Source organism: Serinus canaria, chromosome 2 (genome assembly GCF_022539315.1).
Source record: "Serinus canaria isolate serCan28SL12 chromosome 2, serCan2020, whole genome shotgun sequence".
Taxonomy (NCBI): domain Eukaryota; kingdom Metazoa; phylum Chordata; class Aves; order Passeriformes; family Fringillidae; genus Serinus; species Serinus canaria.
The window spans coordinates 15,234,565-15,257,941 of record NC_066315.1 but is presented as its reverse complement, the minus strand read 5'-3'; the positions used below and the strand labels follow the sequence as shown (position 1 = coordinate 15,257,941).

Here is a 23,377-nt window from a genome sequence, read left to right as displayed (position 1 = left end):
TTTTCCATTTGTTTTTTGTATAAGGTATCAATTAACACATCCATCTATTTTACACAATAAATTAGAATATTTCATTGAAAGTAGCCACTTTTTTAATAAAAAAAATTGCATTGGAGCTATTTTATTCCCAAGTTTTTATAAGTTCTTTTTATTTATTCTTGATATATTAATTTTTGATTTGAATTTTTTACAGTTACAAATTTGAGGTTCTTCTTTTATATCATAATCTGGGTTTTTAAACTTAGAAGCTTCCTGAGTTTTAGCTTTCTTAACATATTTTCTCCCAATTAGAATGTGCTTTGACCAGTTAATTCCTCCACAAATGCTCCATGTAACAATTCTGAAAGCTTTCTAAACTGTTCCCAACTAGCAGGTGGATTTTTTCTGAAGTTTCTTTTGACAGTTGCATTGGCTCATATTAGCTTTCCAGCAATATAAAATTATTATTTATTTAATCGTGGCATAGACTTCTGGTTTTCAGCAGAACTGTTAAGGAAAATTAAGTTGATGGAGAATTTCTTGGTGTCTATTTAGTTTATAATTTTTTAGTTCATTTGTTCATTAAGAGATTAAGGTAGGAGTCTTCATGCATTAGGAAGAGATCTAGTATGGAATTTCTCCAGATTGTGTAACATGTGTACCCAATCTGGTTTTTTTTTGGTTAGGGACTCCAAAGATGTTTTGCCCAATGGAACAGCTTGAATTCTTCCATTCAAAAAAAAAAAAAAAAGTCTGTTTCTCCTGTCTGACAGCTGTTTTCTTTTATCCTTTGACACAGCTCCAGAATGACTGACAATCTTTCTGGCAATTCATGTGTGTAGTGATTAACTCACATACTTTCTAGGTCTGCATCTTCAGAATTTTCAGTAGCTTTGTAGACTCTGAAGCTCCAGGTATTTGCTGGAGACAAAATCCAAAATTAAGATTCCTGTAAGGTTAAAAACCCAAAACCAAATCCACATTATTTTACTTCTTTCTGCCTCTCCCTCACTTCCCTCATATCATAATGGAAGTCAACATCCTTATTAAGTTTAAAATACTTGTTTTGTGTATTAAATTTTACTTGTGGCTTCATTAGGTATTTATTAATTTCCTGCCCAGGTCTCCTTTAATACATTGCTGTGGTATTTTCTGCCACCTTTTCATCCCAGAGGTGGCTGTGCTGACACTGGATTGGTAGAGACCAGTAGAAATGAAGGAGATTTCTTCAGTGTTTTTCTTTACAGCATTCAAAGGCTTTGACAGATGAGGAAATGATACTGAATAGACTTGTATGTTGTTATTTCTATTGAACATTTTGGAGTTCTAGGGAAAGATCAGAGTATTTAATCTTGATTATCATGGCTTGTAGTCCTATTGTCTGGCTGTCCAGCTCTCTTCCCTGATAAATATTTCTGCAGAAGGCTGCAGAAATATATGGAACTAGAGGGAAGTAGTGGAGAGCTCTCATGGTCCTAGTCCTTGTACAAACCTTTTCTTGGCTTGTCTTCATTCTTCTGGCTGATGTCTGATGATCCTGGTAAATGCTGAAAGCTACAAAGTCTCTATATTAGAGTGGCCCCTACAGTCACAATAGTTTTTATATAAAATGACAAATTTATTTAGTCTGATTGATTTTTAAGAAAATAAAAACAATATCTTCTTTGTATCTTGAAAAGAGAAGAATGTTTATGTTCACAAGCTGGTGCATACTTTTGCATTTTCCTTCTGTGGTTCTCTGACCTAGAGTGGTATTAAAGCTTGAGATTTTAATTTGTGTTTTTCAATTCTAGCAGCTAGGTTGTGAAGAAAAATGATGAATAGCATCAACTTGGAAGTAATTCTAGAGCTGACAGTCCCATGCACTAAAAATACTTCTATGTTTGACTTCTATGCAGTGTAATCCCTGAAATGTTGATAGTTTTTAAAGATAACTATATTAAAGTAACAGTCCTTTGGCCTGACCTAGCTACAGCAGAGTATGTAAATTCAGTTTCTCTCCTACTTAAAGTACCATCATCAATCTGTCTGTGTGAGAAGGGCACTGAGATAGTGCACCTTCTGCTTCTAATCACTCCAGCTGTTGGCTGCCAACCTCTAAAGCAAGAAAGGAAAGCTAAGGATGTCTAGGGGGTGGGGGGAAGAGGGAGGGGTAGAGATGATCAGTCCTTGGAAAAATATTTAGTAGAGCAAGCTGACTTAAGAACTAAAACAAGCAGCCTCTGGAGACACTGCTAATCCTGCCTGGGGAGCTGAGTTACTGTGAGAGACTGATTAGGAATCACCCACTGAAGTTACACCACTTCACTGTTTTCCCCTGTGCCACCTGCAGATTTGCACACTTGGAAACATCTGCTCATAGTCAGTAGTGATGTCACCTGTGTAGCAAGTCATGGTTCAAAAGAACAAGGCCTGGAAAATTATTTCTTACACAGAGTGAATAGTTTGCTTTGCATAGAGGAGTGCCATCTGCCCTGGCTGATAGTCTCAAGAGAAGGTTAAAGAGCACAGACCAAAACCTTGTGCTCACAATGTAATAGGCAGCAAGGCAATGAAGCACTGCAGGGTCACTAAGCCATGTGTGACTTCACTGCAGTAGCTTGTTCCCTGTTCCCTTCTCTCTGCATCTGGCAGCTGAAATGTTCCACCAGTCTTTACCTATGTCTCTAGCAGTTTTTTTTTTTAACCTCTCTTTATTTCTTTATTTCTTTCCCCCAAAAAGCAAAGAATGGCAGATAACCAAGAGAGTCAAATGACCATTGAGGAGAGGAAACACCTGATTACAGCTCGAGAAGAAGCCTGGAAGTCCAAGGGTAAAGGAGCAGCCAATGACTCCACACAGTTCACTGTGGCTGGCCGAATGGTAAAAAAAGGTCAGTGATGAAATGATCCCAATATAAATAAGACACCTCTTATCTGTCTAGTCAAAATAAAGTCAAACTAAAGCAATGCAGAAACAGCATCTGTATTTAGCTAGAGGAAGACTATTTATCTTCAGCTGAATAATTGTGTCATGAGGCTGTTCACTTTAGTTTCTTGTGGGCGTGGTATTGATCCATTTTATTCTGCACTGTTGCACCGCCATCCACTCATCACTGGACTCTGTCTGGCTGGTGGAAATCTTCCACTTGAACAGGGATATCTGTTCTGGTTTTCCTTCTAATACAACACACAGGATGTAGATTATTCTTTTTTACTTATTCATCCTTTGAAAACCCAGCTGCACTATCTAGAGAATAGTTGTGAAATCGAGTTGTTTCTGTTGCTGGCATTTCCCCCACTCCTAGGATCACTGGGAATATTTAGCAAACAAGTATTGTTTTTATGGATGCTGTCTTGGACAACAGCTTGAAGTGTTATGTTTGGCTGAAGATTCCCTGGTTCTGCATAAAACCACAGAGTAGAAATGACAAGGGAGCAATGTTGACTTTTTTGGGATCTCTTGAATTTAGTCACTGTTTCCAGATCTAATAATTCTTCCAAAGTCTCTGAAGGCTGTACATGATAGGAATGCAGCTGTTCACACAGCATGCCTGGGAAGATGACAGCTTTGGGAAGAAGGTACCTAAACTGATCTTTTGTGCTTAATGACTACTAGGTTTTGGGTTGTTACAAGGACTTGGCTATTAAACACAACAACAATGAACCTTGAATTAAATTTCAACCATGAAAAAAAATCATTGTAGGGCAAGGGCAATACTGCAAGAGGAGTAAATGCTTGCAATCCAAGCCACAATCTGTTGGCAGACAAACAGATAAATGGTATTAGGAATTACCTCTGTTAGTAACATATTTTAGCTGCTGCTTACATTTTACATAGTTTTGCTGCTAAGAGTGACAGTTGGTCACTATTTAAAGAGTAACCCTTTTTGGAGGATCATGAAAAAAAACTGTTTAGTTTTCCACTGACCTGCTCTTTGAGTTTTGGGCTTTGGTTTGGTTTTTTTTGTTGTTGTTGTTGGTTTTTTTTGGTTTTTTTGGTTTTTTTGTTTTTGGTTTTTTTTTCGTTTTTGTTTTGCAAAGAGATTGATCTTTGAAAAGGAAAAGAAGGAAAAGAAGAGCATTTGCTCTTCTGAATAAGAAAAAAAATTATCTTGCAAGGATCTCTTTAGGTGCTATGATGATTCTTTTGAAGAAGCAAGGTAATGCAATGACGGTGCAATCAATAAAAATAGCCCAAGTGGGATTTTAGTTAGATGTGTACTGATTTATATCCTGAAAGAATAAAATAGCATTATGAGCTTTTAATTTAAGAGATTATGAGAAAGCAATGCAAAATAACATCTTTGTTATATGCATGTGCACAGATGCTGTGTTTTAATTGCTTCTTATGGCTGAAAATTATCCAGTCCTAATTGGAAGGTGATCCTTTCCTAAGTAGTTCTCAGTGTGGTCTTATGGATTATGTGCTGGTAGAGCTGCTTAAGAGCTGTGTCCTCTTGAGTGTGTCTTGAGGAAGCCTTTACCCTTTGACCTAAAACCTGCTGGAATTTTGAGTCTCTTCGGTAGCAGGGGAAAAGTTGCTTGTGGAAAAGCTCCCTAGTTATATTTCAAATTTAACTTGGTGTTTAACAATTATGACAATTATATTGCTACGACTTGCAGTAAAGAGGGTGGAAACATGTTTGGTATATGTTCTCCCAGCACAGTATTGGTTTAATCTGATCAAAATAACTAAAGGCTTAAACTTACATGGCTCAGTAATTAGTAAACTGTGGCTAAGTAGAAAATAGATAATAGAGAACAGTATAAATGTCTGTTTCTCCATTTACTGAAAGTCTAGGCAGCAAAAGTTAATAGGTGCAATTCTTTGCCTCAGTATGCTTTTCTGCCTAATAAAACCCATGACTCCTATGGAGTGCAGTTCTCTAACTAGAGCAGTGTAGATTCACATGAAAACTAAAACAAAAAAATCCATCCTTATTTTACCCACTGGGTCCAGAATGAATTGCTTTATGATAGTTACTGAAAAGGATGGAGGAGAGTACAACAAAAGGAGAGGGTAGTGCTTGATATGGGGGAGATTCTAACTTCCATTTCTACTTCAATGTCCATGTGTACTTAAAAACCCAACAGGGCCCAAGAATTACTGTGAAATCCAGGGACAGCATTCACAAGTCAGATGCATAATGTATTAATAGAGATGTGCTTAAATATAGAAAAGGGAGTAAGAGGGTGGTAGAGGTGAAGGTGCCTAGCAAGATCATGGTGACTTCCCTGCTAAACTTATCTTTTTTTTTCAGAACACTTCCATATTTTTACATTGTAGCTTGTGGTACAACTGAAGCCCAAAATGTAGACCAAATGAACTGCTGCTACCTTGAAAAGGAGCAAAATTTATATATTCCAGAGACAGCCTATATCTTGTGTTAGCTTGCTAAGAGACACTTGGAAATGAAGCTTTGTTCTTGTGAATGGGGTGGTTTCTGAGGCTACTGTTGATTAAAGGAGCAGGCAGGGCCCTCTGCCATCTCTAATACAATGGCTGGGGAAGTGTGCTGCCCTGTAGGAAGTAGCCAGGCTCATCTGCTTTCCCCAAATGGCTTCTCTGTTGTCACTGTTGGAAACACAGGCTGACCCATGGCTGCGTTTCCTGTGTTCTGTGTCCCTGTGCAGGCCTGGCTTCTCCGAGTGCACTAACACCAGCAGCATCCCCTTTCCGGCAGAAGTCCACCACTCCAGTTACAAAGCCCTTGGAAGGTAAGGAATAAGAATGGCTGAAATATGTTCAGGCTTATTTACTTCCTGTCAATTAATAGGTTTCACTTTCTGCTTTGCTTAGAAATTGAAGCCAGGCCTGATATGCAGTTGGAATCAGATATGAAGCTTGACAAGTTGGAGTCATTCTTGGGAAGGCTGAATAACAAAGGTTGGTAGAGTTACAAAGCGTGGCAGTGTATCCACCCTCTGACTTCAGTAAATTGATTGAAGTGCCCCTTAGTTAAAATATCTGGTAGCAGAAACTGAGTATTTCTTTGCTCAGACTGCAGTTACTGATAATTTTATTTTTGTGATTCAGTCTTTGCTAAATTTTAAGAAAAGCCTTTTGCAATTGTATTACAAGTGTACAGTAGAATAAATCACAGATGCCTAAATAACTTTCTAAATTCTCTGGAAACAGGGATGTACACATCCTTCTGTAGGGCAGAATTTCCTAAGAACACACAGCCAGTCTGAACCATATTGCCATATACAGTGAAACATCTTTAAATGTAGTTGAATCCTATTAAAATCAAAATAGGATACTAAGCTGCTCCCAAGCACAATTCATTCACCTTCCTGCTTTTTTGAAAATTGACTCTCTGTAGCAGCTCATCAGCTTCCCTGTACAGCCTGTTGGCTATTTATGAAGCTCTCTAGAGTTGTCTGGTGTTTTCATCTCGTATGTCTGTCCTCCATTTGTAAGACAAAAATCTTTATTACATCTTTATGTAATTTGTAGTGTTATGGATACCATAAACAAATGTATTCACATTTCAGCATAGGAGGCACTAGCATAGGATAATGACTGTGCCACACTCAGTAGTCTGAAGTAGTTACATTTCCCCTTGTGATTCTAGATCTTTTCAAAGGCAGGAATTACACAGTTGGAGGCAAGATGGACTATACAAACCCCTAAAATGCTTACATCATCATACTATAGCAACTTATTTACAGTGTCCAACTTTTCATTTAGCCTTATTTCCCTACCATTTTGTATTATTGCATATGAGTTGCAGTTACGCTCTTTTAATATTCTTTATCAACACACTTTTCTACTGTCAATTTAAAAAAATTAACACAAAAAAAACCCAACAAAACCAAAATACTACCACCACACCAAAAAAAATATTACCCAGGCAACTACCAAACAAGCCATATTTACCTTTTCTAGAGCTAGAAATTCTAGTGTGGTTGTTTACTGGGTGAGGTGTTTTCTTCCTGCAGTTGCTGGGATGCAAGAGACAGTGCTGACAGTTACAGGAAGATCTGTGAAAGAAGTGATGAAACTGGATGATGATGAAACATTTTCCAAATTTTATCGCCATGTGGATTTCCCTTCTTCCTCAGTGCCTTTGGACCTTGATGAGGACTTCGATGCCATCTTTGATCCTTATGCACCAAAGTAAGAATTATTTTTTCCCCATTGTTTTGAATGCTGACACAAGGGCAGTGTTCAATGCTCAGTTCTAAGTCATCCTGTACTGGGCATCATCTTAGTACTGGGCACATCCATCTCTTCTGAAATTGTGCCTCTGCCTGAATTGAGGAACTGATCCTGATTTCTTGTCACTAGATGATTCTGACTAGAAAAATTACCTGATGATTATAAACACTACTTGTTTTTCAGGTTGACATCTTCTGTAGCAGAGCACAAACGTGCAGTTAGGCCCACACGCAGAGTCCAGTCCTCAAGAAACCCCCTGAAAATGCTTGCAGCAAGACAAGATATTCTTCATGAATATACTGAACAAAGACTGAATGTTGCCTTCATGGAGTCAAAGCGAATGAAAGTAGAAAAAAGTAAGCTAGCAGGATGATTTGTACAAGACACCATCTTGCCTTTGTAATTAAAAAAGAAAAAAAATCTCAATGCAAAAAACTAAACTGAGGGAATGGATCATATTCTCTGAGTGGCAATAAATTGATTGAGGTATAAGGTGAAATGTAGACTGCATAGGAGACCTGGGGAGAAGGGCATGTGTGATTTCCTCAGGGAAAGCTACCTATAGCCACCTCCTGTACACAGATTTAATTATTTATTTTTAGCACAGTCACCTTGAGCAGAGAGAGAGAGAGAGAGAGAGCCACGATGCCTGCAGGGTGTGCAGGGTGAGGACAGGAGATCAAGGAAAGCACATCCAACCTCGTCATGCTGGGGTGAGAGCTGGCAAGAGTAGATTAATTTTTGTTCAGGTACACTGGCCTCAATTTTGGGTCCTAATTTTCTCTCAGAAAGTGGAATTAGCCTTCTTGACTCCTGGTTAATTTCCATAAAGGATCAGTGCTTTGTGGCGGGGCCTACAAGGTGTTTCACTTGTGAATTTGCTTTTTTTCCTGACAACCAGACAGACAGCAAAGACATCATTGTAAAATTTATTCAAAGATTTATCCAACCACTCTTATATTTTGGGGTACAAGTTTTCCTTACTACACTTGAGTAAAGAAAGATCATCTTTAACTATTGATGTATTGATGAAAACACTAACTATATCTGTAATCTTTCTTGCCATCTCTTGAGAAGGATTTTTCTGAGTTATAAATTCATAAAGTGTCTTGTCTTTGGTTGAGCAATAAACAAAAGTAGCCAAGAATCTGGGCTGTAAGTTTACAGTAAAACATGGCTAAGACTTTGAAATGTAAATGGGTGTTGCTGTCTCAGCCAAATTTTAAGGGAATTACAGTTAATTAGCCTTGTCTCTGTGCTGTCTTTTATTATTAATTACTTAAAAGGCATTGAAGATCTGCACAGTACTTCACAAAACATTGGGTAGGATGGTTCCTAGCAAAGCTGGTATTCATGCCAAATAGCATAATTCTGACACTGACAGTACTCTTGGATATCTAGAAATTAAGATAATCCTAAACCCACAAATCTTTTGGGGTAGTGGTTAATCTGCCTTTACTGTTGCTGTGGAGAAGAAGAAAAACTGGAAATAATGGGCAGAAATTATTTTCTTAATGCAACCACCAATTTTTTATTATAATTTTTTTTCATTTTTACATCTGTCTTTCCTCCAATTTTTTTTTATGTACAAGTGTCTACAAATTCAAATTTCTCAGAAGTAGCACTTGCTGGCCTGGCAAGCAAAGAGAACTTCAGCAACATTAGCCTGCGGAGTGTTAATCTAACAGAGCAAAACTCTAACAACAGTGCTGTGCCATACAAGAAGCTAATGCTCCTGCAAATTAAAGGTATGCTGGAACTGCTTTTACTTTCCATAAATAATGGGCTGAATGTAACATGTGGGAGTTGCTACCACATCTAGATGCTTAGCTTGTTCTAAATCTATAGGATCCCAAAAAAAATAGGTGGTAATTGTGTAAAAAAAGTTAAACCTTACAAATAGGTTTGCATTGGTCCACTGGTGTGAGTTTCCCAAAGAGGAAACAGAATATTTCACGAATTCTGGCTAGCCCCTGTGGAAATTTTTTAACTGTCCTATTCTTCCAGTGCTCAATATAGTTTGGAAATAATGTGACAGTGTTCTTGCTCCACTTCCCCTTACAGTGCATAGTAATATAGCAGATTCTGCACAGAGCTAGGTTTTGGAAAGCAAAATTCTAAAAATTCTTAAATTCTTAAAATTTTTTATTGCCTACAGAAATTGTGCTATGACTTCACTTAAGCAAATGTACAAGATTCTGGAATTTTGCTGCTGTCTGCCATTTACTTAATTCATTTCTTTCCAGAAGGACACAGAGTTGTTAAAGCAAGAACAGGAAATAATAGAAATATTAGTTGATAGGAGACAACATTTATTTTGTTTCCTGTGAGTAAACTCTTTTTCCACAGTAGTAGTCTTTTAATTATTCTTAAACAGTCTGTTTCCACATTTTTGCTAAATGTGCTGGGATTGTTTGTGTTTCATTCAAAACAAATTAGATTGTGGCATTTGATAGTAGAGGTTCAAGGAATGTAATTAGCTTTGTTTTCTCTTTAGGAAGAAGACATGTTCAAACAAGATTAGTTGAACCAAGAGCCTCATCACTGAACAGTGGAGACTGTTTCCTGTTGTTAACTCCACATTTGTGTTTCTTGTGGGTAGGAGAGTTTGCAAATGTCATAGAAAAAGCAAAGGTCAGTACTGTTGTAAGGTTTTATTTATTATTTATTTTTAGAATCTTTGCAGTATATGTCTCTGATAAAATTGAGCCTTAGTGCCAGTTCTCTCAAAAAGTGGCATGTAACTGATAGTCCATGACAGGGAAATATGCAGGATTCCTGAAAATATGTTTTAGGTCATGCACTGAATGAAAGCTGGCATTTGTGAAGGAGAGTGTAGTTTGTGAAGCTGCAAGAGAAAAAAGGATATCCTCAGGATACAGACTAAACTAAAAAAAAAATAGTCTGAATTGCAGGATGTCCTTTTCATTCCCATGTCCACTGAGATCAGTGTTGCTTTAAGGCAAATGAAAGAATGAATGCATTTATGTAACATTTTTTTCTAGTGTCTGTTTATTTAGTACAATAAATAATAACAATTTCTTCTGCTATTTGCTGTATTATATCTCATTTGCCTTCTCACTGAGCAAGAATATTGCACAAGTATTCCAAAGACTTAAGCAATCCTGTTCAGATAACTGTTAATCTCTTAGGCTTCAGAACTTGCAACTTTAATTCAGACAAAGAGGGAACTTGGCTGTAGAGCTTCTTATATACAGACTATAGAAGAAGGAATAAATACCCATACCCACGCAGCCAAAGACTTCTGGAAACTCCTTGGTGGACAGACAAATTACCAGTGTAAGCATGTTATAGTTACAGTATCTGATGCTCTACCACAATAAAATAGTAGAGTTGGTTCTCTTTAGTAAAGATAGCTGGAGTTAATTATTTTTTTGTTATTTTTGACAATCTTTCCCTTAAGCCGCTGGAAGTCCAGAAGAAGACGAAATGTACGAAGCCGCAATAATAGAAACAAATTGCATTTACCGCCTTGTAGAGGATAAACTCATTCCTGAGGATGACTACTGGGGAAAGGTGCCAAAATGTACCCTGCTACAACCAAAAGAGGTATTGTGCCACTAACTGCTCCTGTGGTAAGTGCAGGGACATGCAGCTGGTAATGACTTGCAGTAACTGCAAATGCTCTTGGAGAGGATTGCTGAAAGCTGGGTCCTCTGTGTTTCTGAAAGGCTTCTACACACTTTGCTGTCCAGAGTGTGCTGCAAGGTCTCAAGAAATTAGTTCACATTATCATCAAAATAAAGTACCATTTTAGGAAGTGTAAATCTTTTTTGTCAATAGTGGCTTACCCCAGAGTCATGAATTGCAAAACAAGTAGCACTTTGGAAAAAAAAACAAAATAAAACCTGCTTTTAATTCTATCCCTAGCTGACTTTTCCTCTTCCAACAACCATTTCACTCACCTAAGTCAGAATGAGAGCAGGTTTCTAAAATGAGGATATGATGCATTTTCTTGAAAGTATTGAAGTCACTGCCTTTTTGCCTATATTGTGTGCTCTGTCAGCCTTCCCTGGTTGTAGGACAAGGCATAGGTCTAAATGTCAGCGAAAGCTGCTGAAACTGGACAACTATCAGTCATGAAACAGAACCAGACTTTTAGCAGTAAGAGCTCTCTAATCTGCTAGTGACTTCAGCCACCTAATGCACCTCACAGCATTCCCCCTACTTGCTTCCAGTCATCCTCAAAAACTGGACATCACAATGCAGACCACTGGCCTGTCCTTACTTGCATTGCAGTGGTCCTTTTTACTGTTACTGCAGAAACTCATATTTGGAGGATTTTCTGTTCAGCACAATGAAACTGGAGGATCAGGGTATCACCTAGCCTAATAGTAGGTTGATATTTTTGTTGTTTGGTTTTGATTTTAGGTGCTGGTGTTTGATTTTGGCAGTGAAGTATATGTATGGCATGGAAAAGAAGTTACTTTAGCACAAAGAAAAGTGGCATTCCAGCTGGCAAAACACTTGTGGAATGGCACCTTTGACTACTCCAATTGTGATATAAATCCTCTGGATCCTGGAGAATGCAATCCCCTCATACCCAGGTATTGTAACTCAAATTAGTTTCATTGCAGATACATAGTTTTCTTGCCCTCTTTTCACAGTGTTTAAGTTGATTCTATATCTTTTCTTCCCTTGCACAGAAAGGGACAAGGACGCCCAGACTGGGCTGTATTTGGCAGACTCACAGAACATAACGAGACGATACTGTTCAAAGAAAAATTTCTTGACTGGACAGAACTGAAGAAACTCAATGAGAAGAATTCAAGTGAATCCCTTCACCAGAAGGTGCATATAATAAGCATGCTAGGTATTTCAAACTAGATGACTTAGTTGGGATGGCAGCCAGGGAAGCTTGTGCTCAAGGACCAGGAGAGCACTTGTGGGCTTTGACCGAGGGATCAGAACATCACCTCTTATAGTGAACCCACCAAGTTGTTTTATATTATTGTTATTATTTATAGATTATAATAGAATTATAGCTTATGTGTTATTTATATTATATATATATATAAATATAAAGATTTATTTATTGTTATTATTATTATAATATATGAGCCAGGAAGCTCAATGAATACTGCTGAGGTGGCTTTGACAAGGCTTCAAACGATGACAAGATACTAAAGTACTGGAATATGCAGGAGTCAAAATGTTTGACTGGAATTGTGGGGCAAGGAAAAAAAAAATGCTGTGCTCAAAGAAATCCCTTCTCTGTGTTTTCTGACAGGAAGAATCCAGATCTGACTCTAAACCATATGATGTCATGCTAATGGTAGCTGTGCCTCAAACAACTGTGGGCACAGTCTTGGATGGAATGAATATTGGCCGGGGTTATGGACTGGTAGAAGGAGAAGATGGCAGGCAGTTTGAAATTATCACTGCCTCTGTGGATGTCTGGCATATCCTGGAATTCGATTATAGTAGACTGCCTAAGCAAAGCATAGGGCAGTTCCATGAGGGAGACACATATGTGGTGAAGTGGAAGTACATGGTGAGCACAACAGGTTAGTGAACAATTCCATTTCATCCTGCTGAAACATGCAGAAATGCAGCTAAAACTCCTACTGTTAGTGGTGAGATCCAGGCCCAGATTTCCATGGATGTGAGACAGTTTGAAAAGTTTGGGATGCTAATTTGGCCTTTCTAGGTCATTAAAATTTAAAGTTTCATATTTTGTTCAAAAGAAAGCAGTAGAAAATAAAGAAGTTGTTATTTTTGATATATGAGATGTAATGCTGTCCATCTCTGCTTTTACCCACCATTGGTGGTGTACATATTCACAGGACAGTTCATTAGGCCAGAATTATGGCCACAGCTTAACACCAAAATAATTAGGCAGCTGGACTAATGGCAGTGGTCTGCATGCCTCGCAAAAGAGGTAGGCTTAGCAACAAGGAAAACCTTTGCTGGTTATGGAGATCAAGAACAATGAGAGGAAAAGCCCTTGCCAGCTCATTGCCCTTGCTATCCCTTCTGCTGTTGCTGGAAACCCTTTGATCTGAATTTGAGGCTCAGCAGTGTTCTGACAAAGAGCCTGAGAGCAGCAGGTAAAGCCTGAGAACGAGTCAGCTCCATAAGCCCATTGGAACTCTCCCTTCTGGCACTAAACTAAGAATAGGTGGTTTTTGTGGTAAGTTAAAAACAAATAGTCTACAACTGATTGTTCCAAATAGAGTTTATTAAAGTCAGTTGAAAGCACCATAACAGTTATACAGCTTCAGGCTTTTAGCCAAAAAAATGTAGGTAGGTCTTAGTCAGAATCACTGAGATCAGATACGGGCAAATCCAAGAAAAATACAAAAGCTTGTAAGTCTTGGGAGAAGTGGGTAACACTAGTACTGAACTGTAAACAGACTTCTGATCCAAATGGATGAAAACATATTCCATCACTCCAAAACAGAATAAATTTTTATGTAGGAGGCAGTACTTTTATGGGCTGAATGTACAGATAAGAATGAAACCCATAAATTTTAAAGTAAGTAGTGTTTTGAGTATTCTCAACTTGAAAAAAACCAGGATGCTTTCTCCTAAGTGTTTCACTTGGATGCTGCTCAGCACTGCTGGAATCAAGGCAGATGTTTTAACTAATTTTTTTCAAACCTGTTTTAAAACTCTTGGGTTTTTTAAAAGCTTTGATTTCATTCTAACTGTTTATTCTCTATTTACTGTAAAGACTGCAATATTCTGTAAGTGGTTGTGTTGTGAATTTCACTTGCTGTAAGCATTATTTGCTTATCATAACAAGTAAATACCGATTTTTAAGGAAAAAAAAAAAAAGCAACTCCTCTCCTGCTGCCAAAGAACAGGGTGTAATGTGGAAAATCAGCCATAATGCACTCTTCTGGTAACATTACTGGACATGCCATTTCACATGCAAATTGGCTCAAATGCTGTCAGTTATTTTTCTCCAGATAGTAACAGGTCTTTCTACATCTCTTTCTCCAGCCAACACAGGCATCTCTGCCTGTGGGCTTACATCCACCTGAGGAGACAATGCCAGCTCTGCATGGGGACGCTCTGGCTTGGAGACCTAATGTTCCTCCAATTGCACATTTTTTCTTTCCTGTTCTGGATGGGATAGTGCTGAGCTGGCAGATGAGATGAAACCATGTGCTGTTTAAACCTATAGCCAGAATACTTTCTTCAGCATGTGCTCTCTGTTTCACAGTTGGAAGCAGACAAAAAGGAGAGCAACAAGTACGGGCTGTTGGAAAAGAGAAATGTGTGTATTTCTTTTGGCAAGGAAGGCACTCCACAGTGAGTGAGAAAGGAACATCAGCACTCATGACAGTGGAACTTGATGAAGAGAGAGGAGCACAGGTGAGCTTCCTAGATGGCAGACCTGGTAAGATCTGCCTGTCTGGGTAGCCATGAACAGTAAACAGGAATTATCTTCTTTGCCTCCTCCCTTTCTGTAAATGTGTTCTTGCCATTACAAATAGTCAGACCTCAAAATTACTTTTGATATTATTTCAATTGCCAGAGACACATAAGCTCCTTTATGGATTGTCATTCCAAATGCTGTTTCTAAGGATATTTCTGAAAAAGGCTGAAGGAGAAGGTCTTTTCTCCCTTCCCTGCAGGAATAGGTGAAGCACAGTTGCACAGATTCATGCCATCCTTTCAAGTGCACGTTCAGATAGCAGGACTGTCTACCTAGTGCTAAGGAGGAGCACTTTTTGCAGGCCAAGGCAAAAAATACATTGGTAATTTTGAATTTGCTTACTCTGTAATTACAGATTAATTATATTGTTTGGAGAGATCTAGCAAATGCTGTTTGAAGCTGAGAGGACCAGCTAATTTGCTTTGTCTTTAGGCAGACTTGGGCTTTGCTGTGGCTTCACTGTTACCAGCATACAAGATGGATGGTTTAAAGTTAGTTTCTGTACCTTGATCCTGCTTTAATTAGTTTTTTAACAGCAGCATAAAAATGACCAGCAAGACAGGAGTTCATAGAGAAGAAATATAAGGGCCCTTGATCAAGAGTGTGAGAGTCTCTGCAACATAGCTGATTTAGGAATTGGCTATATCAGTTTCGTACTCCAAATGCAATGTTTAGTGAAGAAAGAACATGCATGTTATCATAGAAACCAGTTTTATAGCAAATTTTGGACCTACTGCAGTTCCTATGTTATATCCATAATGGTTTCAGTCAACATCGGTCAAGGTGGACAGGTTCTGTAAATATTCATAAAATTCAAAAAATGGCTAGTTTAAACCAATTTAAAGTTCATTTGGTATTCTATTATCCTCTGAAACTCAGTTGTTGGATTCCAGCTAGAGTTTCTTTTAATATGCAGGCCACATATGGAACCCATTGCATGCTGATATATAGTAATTTAAACAATAGTCAGCAGTTGTAAAGTAGAAGAAAAGCCATCTTTGTGGGTGGCCATAACTATATAATTTTTAATAATCCATAGAGACCAGTTTTCCTGAGTCTGTATACTTCCTTTGTTTTTTTAATGAAGAGTGGTGCTTTCAATTTCCAGGTACAAGTGCTTCAAGGGAAAGAACCACCATGCTTCTTGCAGTGTTTCCAAGGAGGAATGATTGTGCATGCTGGAAGAAGGGAAGAGGAAGAAGAAAATGCACAAAGTAAATTATTGTTAGTTAAGAGTTTCTGCCCAAAAATCCTTTTTTAGCTGTTGTAGAGAGCTTTGTATTCAGTCTCAACTACCCTATTCTGTAGAAAAGAAAAATGAATGCCAAGAAACTCTTGAGACAGCTTTTCAATACTTTGTTTCAAGGTAGCCTTTTTCTTCTTTGAGCAGAGAATGGATTTTGTCACCCTAGAGTATGCTGACTTGATTGTATTGATGCACATATATTTTTTTTAGTTGGATTTTATTTAAGCCAAGTGCCCATTTGCTTTAAAGTATGTTCTTTTCTACATATTCTGGAGAGGAAGGGTGTTTTTATGAGCAGTTCTTCTGCTCCAAAGAAAGCTCTAAGCTTTTATTACCCAATCATTGCTTTTTGTAACATATTCCTTGAATGTGGCAGGAGAATTTCAATGGAAGTGTAGCTTGGAGATGCTCCAGTTTTCACTTGACTGTGACCTTATGTTCCTAAGGTGCAGAGGGGAAGAGGAGCTGAATAAGAGGAATACTGTGTTTGTTTCCCCTCTTCACCATATGAAACAGCAGAACCTGACTCTTCTGCTCTGTTAAGTTCTTCAGATCTCAATACTTGTGCTCTCGTAGCAAGGTTTTAGAAGGCATCTCTTCTGCACAGGGTTTCTGAAGTAATGTTAGCCAAACCTAGTGCTTAGCTAGTTCATTCTGTCACAACGTAGGCATGCGGTAGGTGAAATTCATCCAGTATGAGAACAGCTGTTCCAGAGCAGAGGTTTTGAATTTTCAGCCCCACATGATTTTATAATAGTGCTGTTCTCTTCCTGTCTGCTCCAGGTGATTGGAGGCTTTATTGCGTGCGAGGAGAAGTTCCCAATGAAGGAAACTTACTTGAAGTAGCGTGCCACTGCAGCAGCCTGCGGTCCAGGACATCCATGATTGTCCTCAATATCAACAAAGCTCTCATCTACCTGTGGCATGGCTGCAAAGCACAGGCTCACACCAAGGATGTAGGAAGAACAGCAGCCAATAAAATAAAAGAACAGTGAGTGTCTGGTCTATATTTTGGAGATGACTATATAGACTGCCAATTTACTTGAAGTAGTCTTACTCAATGAAAATTTGAAATAAATAAAGCTGTCCTCTAAGTACAAATGCAGCATGTGTATGCTTCATCAGGAGGAGGAGTGAAGTTGCTTTGATAGAGTGGAGAAAATTTGTATCCTGTAATTGCTTTCACTGGAGGTCAAATGCATTTATTAATAAACTCATAGAATGGTTGGAAGGGACCTTAAAAAGCATCTACCTCCAATCTCCCTGCCATGGGCAGAGATACCTTCCACTAGACCAGATTGCTCAAAGCCCCAACCTGGCCTTGAGCCCTTCCAGGGATTGGGCACCCAGATTCTTCCTACTGTACTAATTACAGTTAAAACAAAGTCATTTTCCATTTTGAGTGAGATGCTAAACATCTGAATAGCAAATTAATGTGTATTTGATAGGAGGATTAGAATCCAGCCTTGTGAGTAAGGAAGAGAAAATTAACTTGGGAAGGCATGCAAGGAGGACATGCTATTACAAAAGCAGGCAGTGACAATCCCTACTGAGAACTCCTGTGAGCATCTCCTTCACTCTGGGAATGGGATCCAAATGCTACAAGAAGAGCTGTTGAAACTGCCTGTCTTGTTTTAGGATAATTTTTCAAAGGGCTTGTGCTGGCCTGAAGTGTGCAACAAGCCTGTAGGGTACTTCTGGGGTCCACTAATGCGAGTGGCCAGCGGGTTTGTGTTAGCTGTGTTTGGGGCATGAACAATGTGAGTCCACTCTTTCTTTGTGTGTTACAGGTGTCCACTGGAGGCAGGGCTGCACAGCAGCAGCAAGGTGACGATTCATGAATGTGATGAAGGGTCAGAGCCCTTGGGATTCTGGGACGCACTGGGGAGGAGAGATCGGAAGGCCTATGACTGCATGTTGCAAGGTACATCTGCCTTCCTGGATCTGGCATTCACATTTTATTCTACTAGTCTACAGTGTTGTCAGATTTAACGTAAAGTGTTTGAAGAATTTTTTGGTAGTTGAGTAGAGAAACGCTTCCAAAAATCTTACTGAGTTAAGTAATACTGTTCTTGAAGGAAAGTACTGGAAAACCAAGTGTTTCATTTTGTTCTCCCCCGCTTCTGCTGCCCCTCTGTATTCAGGCAGCACAGAGCAATAGTTAACACTGTTACAACTATATTTTGCTTCTCTTCTAAAGGGATTTAAGAGGCAGTTCTGCTCACATTCCAGTCCAGCCTTTGCTTTGAAACTGCCAACAAAGGTAGCAGGGGAATTGATTTACCAAGTGGAAAATTTGTCAGCTAACTCTGCGATGGGCTTGCTTCACTTAAGCTGCAGAGCAGCAGGTTATGAAATGGCTGATAGTGACTAACCAGGTTCAGATTCAGACTGATGGCCGCCAGCCGCTCAGCTCGACTTCTTTACAGCTGTTGCTAGTCCCTCAAGACATCTGGTTGTCTTTCCTGATTTTTCAAAACACAGAAAATTTACAGTCACTTTTAAAGTATATTAATAGTTTTTACAATTAAGTCTAACATTTTTTGTTTTGACTCTTCTTAATTTTTTTTTTCTTTAAAGATCCTGGAAAGTTTAATTTCACACCCCGCCTGTTCAGCCTCAGTAGTTCATCAGGAGAATTCTCAGCCACTGAGTATGTTTACCCTTCAAGAGACCCTGCTGTCATCAATTCCATGCCATTCTTACAAGAGGATCTTTACACTGCCCCACAGCCAGGTATGTGCTTTAAAATACTTAAGTAACAAAAAACCAGATGACTGTATCCTGCATCGGGCAGTCTCTCTGTAATTGTAAGCACTTTTAACCTCATATATCACAGGAAAATGTGTGCACATGATGCTTATACAGAACTAAGCAATAACAGTAATTTTTCCATGATGAAGATTCTGAGAAATAATCAAGTGTATGTATGTATCTCAGAAGCTTGCTGTAAAAATACATTGTTTATATCAGAGAATCAAAGTCCAGTTGAAGTTTAGCTGGATAATTAACAAAGGAATTGGTAAGATTTGAAGTGATCCTGTTGCGATGCTGGCAAGCACATAAGACTGGGGGTGTTTAAGGGATTACAAAAACTAGTAAGTGGCTAATGATGGATTTGTTATTTTCTGACTGTGTAGCCCTCTTCCTTGTTGACAATCACCATGAAGTGTACCTGTGGCAAGGCTGGTGGCCTGTGGAGAACAAAATCACTGGATCAGCTCGAATCAGGTGGGCTACAGACAGGAAATGTGCCATGGAGACGGTGCTCCGGTACTGCAAAGGTAACAGACTGCTGTGCCTGCTCTGAGTGTGTCACACCTGCCCTTCTATCCTGAGCTGAAAGGTGCTTCCCAATGTTATCAATAAACATCAGTTCATTTGAAGATTCCTTCCCCATTCTTTCTTAGCAAACCATTTGTCTAGTAACAGCGTTGTTCCCAAATTGCCAAGATACTCTCCTGACTCTGCTCTCAGTGGAAAGGCTTTATTTATTGTGTTACACCTCAGCATCACAAGTTAACAGTTTAAACATTCTCACTTAAGCCTCCAAGCTTAAGCTTAGTTGGTTCTTGGCAGGACACTTCTGCTGAGCATACCAGAAGGTTTTGTTTACCTGAATTTGGCTTATTTCAGAACATCGCACTCTGCTTACTCTATTCCAAGTCTGTTTTTGTAAGATAAAAAAGGCATTGAGTTAGAAGTAGCTGTTGGGGATTTTTAGCATATATGTTTTGATCTTTGCAGTCAGATACAGTAAAAGATAGGTGTAAAAAAACTGAAAAGCATGTTAAAAGGTCCCATATTAATTAAAAAGAAATTCTGGAAAATTTATTCTTTCTGTCTTGAGCTGCTTCAGCTTTTCAGAAAAAATTAAATACCCTTAGGAGGTAACTTTGAATAGTGTGTGATATTGCAAAACACTGTACCTTTTGTAATTTCTCCCTCCTTTTTTTTTTTGTATTTTGACTGTTTTTAGGAAAAAATGTAAAGAAGCCCCCCAAATCCTATCTAATCCATGCTGGTCTAGAGCCTCTGACATTCACTAATATGTTCCCAAGTTGGGAGCACAGGGAAGACATCGCAGAGATCACAGAAATGGTAAATCTTTTCATTGCATAATCTGTTTCCTATTGCTAGTAATTGTGTCTTGTGTTGTCAGTAACATTGGTTGTTTCCACTGCCAAGCCCCAAGATCCAGAGGAGAAACTTAGAAAGCACAGTTCAGGAGTCTGCACAGGGAAAAAATAACCAACATCACAGCTAAATTCTGACTGGGAATGTGTATATTAGAGGCATTGCTTTTTTATTTTTCATGTAACTTCTCATATTGATTTTTTGTTAAAATAAGAAGGAAAGTGCTACCTGAATCATCTCTTAGAAAGAGATGTGCTAGAGTTTGAGCTTAACAGCTTAGTTTGGCTGTTTCAGTCATGCAGCAATGTGCAGCTCTGGTCTTTTCCCCAGATTTGAAGTGCAGGGGAACAAAACACCTTTCAAAGGATCAGCTGGCTCCAAGGGCTTTGTTACTGACTTCCTCACCTGGGATTCAGAGCCACAACCAAATTACATGTGGCTGCTTTAAAATCTTCCAGTCAAAGGGCATCTCAACACCAATGACATTTTCTGTTTTGTAAGTCTTCTGCAGACATCCTTAGCAGAAAATGCTGGCTTCATGACTAAACACAGATTTCAGTCTTAAACTGAGATTCTGGGACTACAGGATGTCCTTCTGCTAAGTGCAGACCTGTTTTTAGCTGTGAAATTGTTGTAGGGCAGGTCTGTTGGCCCGTGTGCAGACCTGGACATAGAGCTTTGTGCTCAGGCAGGGCAGTTTGTCCCATGCCATCTGCAGATGGCCATGGGCACAGCTGATGCTTTCAGCATTGTGATCCTGTTCTCTGTTTTCTCCTTTCAGGACGCTGACGTTTCTAATCAGATAATACTTGTGGAGGACGTGCTGGCCAAGCTGTGTAAAACAGTATATCCATTAGCAGATCTCTTAGCTAGGCCTCTGCCTGAGGGAGTTGATCCACTGAAGCTTGAAATTTACCTTTCAGATGAGGACTTTGAGGTAAGGAGAGAATAGGTGCACTGTTACTCTGTGCATCTATGGCTAACCATGCAAGAAAGTAATTTGCTGGTTGTGCTACTCATCAGTTGTTTTTGCTAATAGTACATCCTTTCATTTTAAATGCAGGTTGCATTAGAGATGACAAGAGAGGAGTACAATGCACTGCCATCTTGGAAGCAAGTTAACCTGAAGAAGGCAAAAGGACTTTTCTAAGCTGTGTTTATGGAAGTGAGCACTAAAGGGATGTCCACTCTCACTTTCTATGTCCTTTAGAAGAATTGTACCCTACATTTACAGAACAAATAAAAATAATCCGAAGTTATTAGTGACTATCTGGAGGTGTGTAATATTATAATAAAAGGCCAAGAGAACTCTTGAAAATGGAATTCAGTTTTGACTCTTAAAGGTAATGTTTTTAAGCTCCATTCTCCTATGCACTTAAACAGTAGTTTCTTGAGCTACTGCTGCAGGTGTCCTTTGGCTATATCCAATACTTGCCATTTTTATTTTTAAAGAAGTTCTCTTTGTAAAGTGTTATTTTGTTAGTTTGTGGATTACAAAGAATTTATATTTATATAAACACATAGAACAAGTATGTATTTAACAATGCAATATGTATTCACTTTCAAGACATCCATGTCAAAACTACAGAAAAGTAGCTGGATGGCAGTTGCTTGTACTGAATTAGCTATACCACCAATATGTATCTCCTTTGCATTCTGAAAAGTTTCTCTTTGCAATAGTTAATGAATTGTTCTCAGTGCTGCTTCAGGTGCTAAACTGAACAAAGCGTTTGTATTTATAGCATGGATTTCTTGAGAAACTATGCGAATCAACCTTTATACTTTATTATCCAAAAATGTATAGTGCCTTGTTTTTTGTGTACAGTTTATATACAAAAAAAAAGATTGGTCTGCATTTTGAAGATGGCTTAGAATGGTCTCCTATGTTACTTTTATAAAAGTAGAAATAAAAACATCTCAGTTTCTAATCCTTGTTGTAAACATTAAACATGTCTTTTGTGATATAAGAACCAAAAGTAAAAGCTTCTGAATAAACTCTTAGCAATGCTCTGACTTGTCATTAATTTGTACTGTAATCTGTACTAGCATTGGAACCTTCCCTAACATAGTATTTTCTCAAAATATTTTAACCTTTGATGTCTGTGGGTATTGTACAGAGTTATAATTTGAGAAGCAGATAATGTAGAAAATAATCAATGTATGAGATAAAGTTGGGCAAAACTTTAATGCTGAATGTTGGAACCTGTCAGTCACTCAACTCTGTATTCTTTGGGTTTCCCTGTTTTATATACAAAACCAAAATTATTATGCTGGTTTTCAAAATTTGAAAAAATCTTTTCAACCTTTGTGCAATTGGGAGTAAAATTTGAATTGAAAATGAGTGTTGTGTCTATTCTTTCAATAAGCACTGAAGATAAAATTGTTTTTAATCAGTTAATTAGAACATTGAATAGAATCTTCGAGTAAATATTTGCTTATGGTTTGAAATGTTTTTCAGGCATTTGGCATTTCTATAATAAGCTGCGTGGTTCTCCTCTGTATCCTAGTGGGTTTCACATTTTCATTCCTGTCTGCATAGCTTTTCTTCTGCCCTGCAACCATTTAGAGCTGCTCATAGTGATATCTCAGGTTTTAGCTTTTCTTCAGGCGGTGCCTGTTGCTGCTCTTGTCATTCTCCTAGGCCAAGGGACTTGAAGTGGGATTTTTGAATGTGTGAGGTGTGGATTTCTGCAATAAATATTGCTTCATAGCTAAAGTGAATCTTGTTTTGACAGATGGACTGGTAAGTTGTAACCAAGCCTTTAAGTAAATGAATTAAAAATGTAGAAATATGCAAGTGCCATTCACCTGACATGAGATATTACAGGTGAATTTTCAGCAGTGGAGTATTTCCTTTCATGTATGGGTTTTTGTCAAGAAGTGAAATGAAATAACCCAAGAAAATGTTAGGAGCAGTATTCAGAGCCAGAATGCTCCTTACATACATGCCAATAAAAAGCTGTTTACATGCCAGTTTCTCAGAGGTCCTCAGCTGCATGTGATACACTGTTAGTTTGAAAATGCAGGGCCTTATAGTGACAAGTTTATTTTTCAATCACTGAGAGGTTTCTAAAGTCGCTGCTGTATTAATCTAAGCATTTTTGCACCCATATATTTTCCTCTTTCACCCTCCCTGGTTGGTGATAAAATCAAGCAGGAATTAGGTTTTGATTATTCATGTTCAGTCTGTACCATGAGGGTAGCAGGTTCCTCTGTTTTGATTTTTCTCTCCAACAGAGAGCTGATTTGCATAGCATGATTGACCTTGTTTTTCCCTCTGGCAGGGTAGTATCATTTCCTTTTGTTTCTTGAAAACATTGTCAGTCCTTCCAGTGCAGCTGAAGGACAACATTCACCCACCTCTAAAGCCTTTAGAATCTCAGCTGAAAGACAAGAAGAGCCAGCAAGGGGGCCACAGACACTGAAACAATTCACTCAGGGTTCCTGTAAATTTTACACT

The 23,377-nt window shown here is 38.5% G+C and overlaps 1 protein-coding gene across 10 annotated transcripts in view; it reads left to right on the top strand.

Moving 5' to 3' along the window:
• The window catches only part of SVIL (supervillin), a 134,294-nt gene extending 112,036 nt beyond the window's left edge, over nucleotides 1–22,258 (top strand). For all 10 annotated transcript variants that reach the window (XM_050970666.1, XM_030229977.2, XM_018909275.3 and 7 more), the window contains 21 exons: nucleotides 2,702–2,852; nucleotides 5,596–5,679; nucleotides 5,762–5,848; nucleotides 6,907–7,084; nucleotides 7,310–7,482; nucleotides 8,719–8,874; nucleotides 9,624–9,760; nucleotides 10,279–10,426; nucleotides 10,551–10,696; nucleotides 11,519–11,694; nucleotides 11,794–11,938; nucleotides 12,378–12,654; nucleotides 14,319–14,470; nucleotides 15,643–15,748; nucleotides 16,564–16,771; nucleotides 17,571–17,704; nucleotides 18,361–18,516; nucleotides 18,921–19,064; nucleotides 19,760–19,881; nucleotides 20,699–20,854; nucleotides 20,981–22,258. In XM_050970666.1, coding sequence (XP_050826623.1) covers nucleotides 2,702–2,852; nucleotides 5,596–5,679; nucleotides 5,762–5,848; nucleotides 6,907–7,084; nucleotides 7,310–7,482; nucleotides 8,719–8,874; nucleotides 9,624–9,760; nucleotides 10,279–10,426; nucleotides 10,551–10,696; nucleotides 11,519–11,694; nucleotides 11,794–11,938; nucleotides 12,378–12,654; nucleotides 14,319–14,470; nucleotides 15,643–15,748; nucleotides 16,564–16,771; nucleotides 17,571–17,704; nucleotides 18,361–18,516; nucleotides 18,921–19,064; nucleotides 19,760–19,881; nucleotides 20,699–20,854; nucleotides 20,981–21,067 — 3,123 coding nt within the window. In that variant the 3' untranslated portion in view covers nucleotides 21,068–22,258. The remainder of the gene's footprint in view (nucleotides 1–2,701; nucleotides 2,853–5,595; nucleotides 5,680–5,761; nucleotides 5,849–6,906; nucleotides 7,085–7,309; nucleotides 7,483–8,718; nucleotides 8,875–9,623; nucleotides 9,761–10,278; nucleotides 10,427–10,550; nucleotides 10,697–11,518; nucleotides 11,695–11,793; nucleotides 11,939–12,377; nucleotides 12,655–14,318; nucleotides 14,471–15,642; nucleotides 15,749–16,563; nucleotides 16,772–17,570; nucleotides 17,705–18,360; nucleotides 18,517–18,920; nucleotides 19,065–19,759; nucleotides 19,882–20,698; nucleotides 20,855–20,980) is intronic.
• The last annotated feature ends 1,119 nt before the right edge of the window (nucleotides 22,259–23,377 follow it).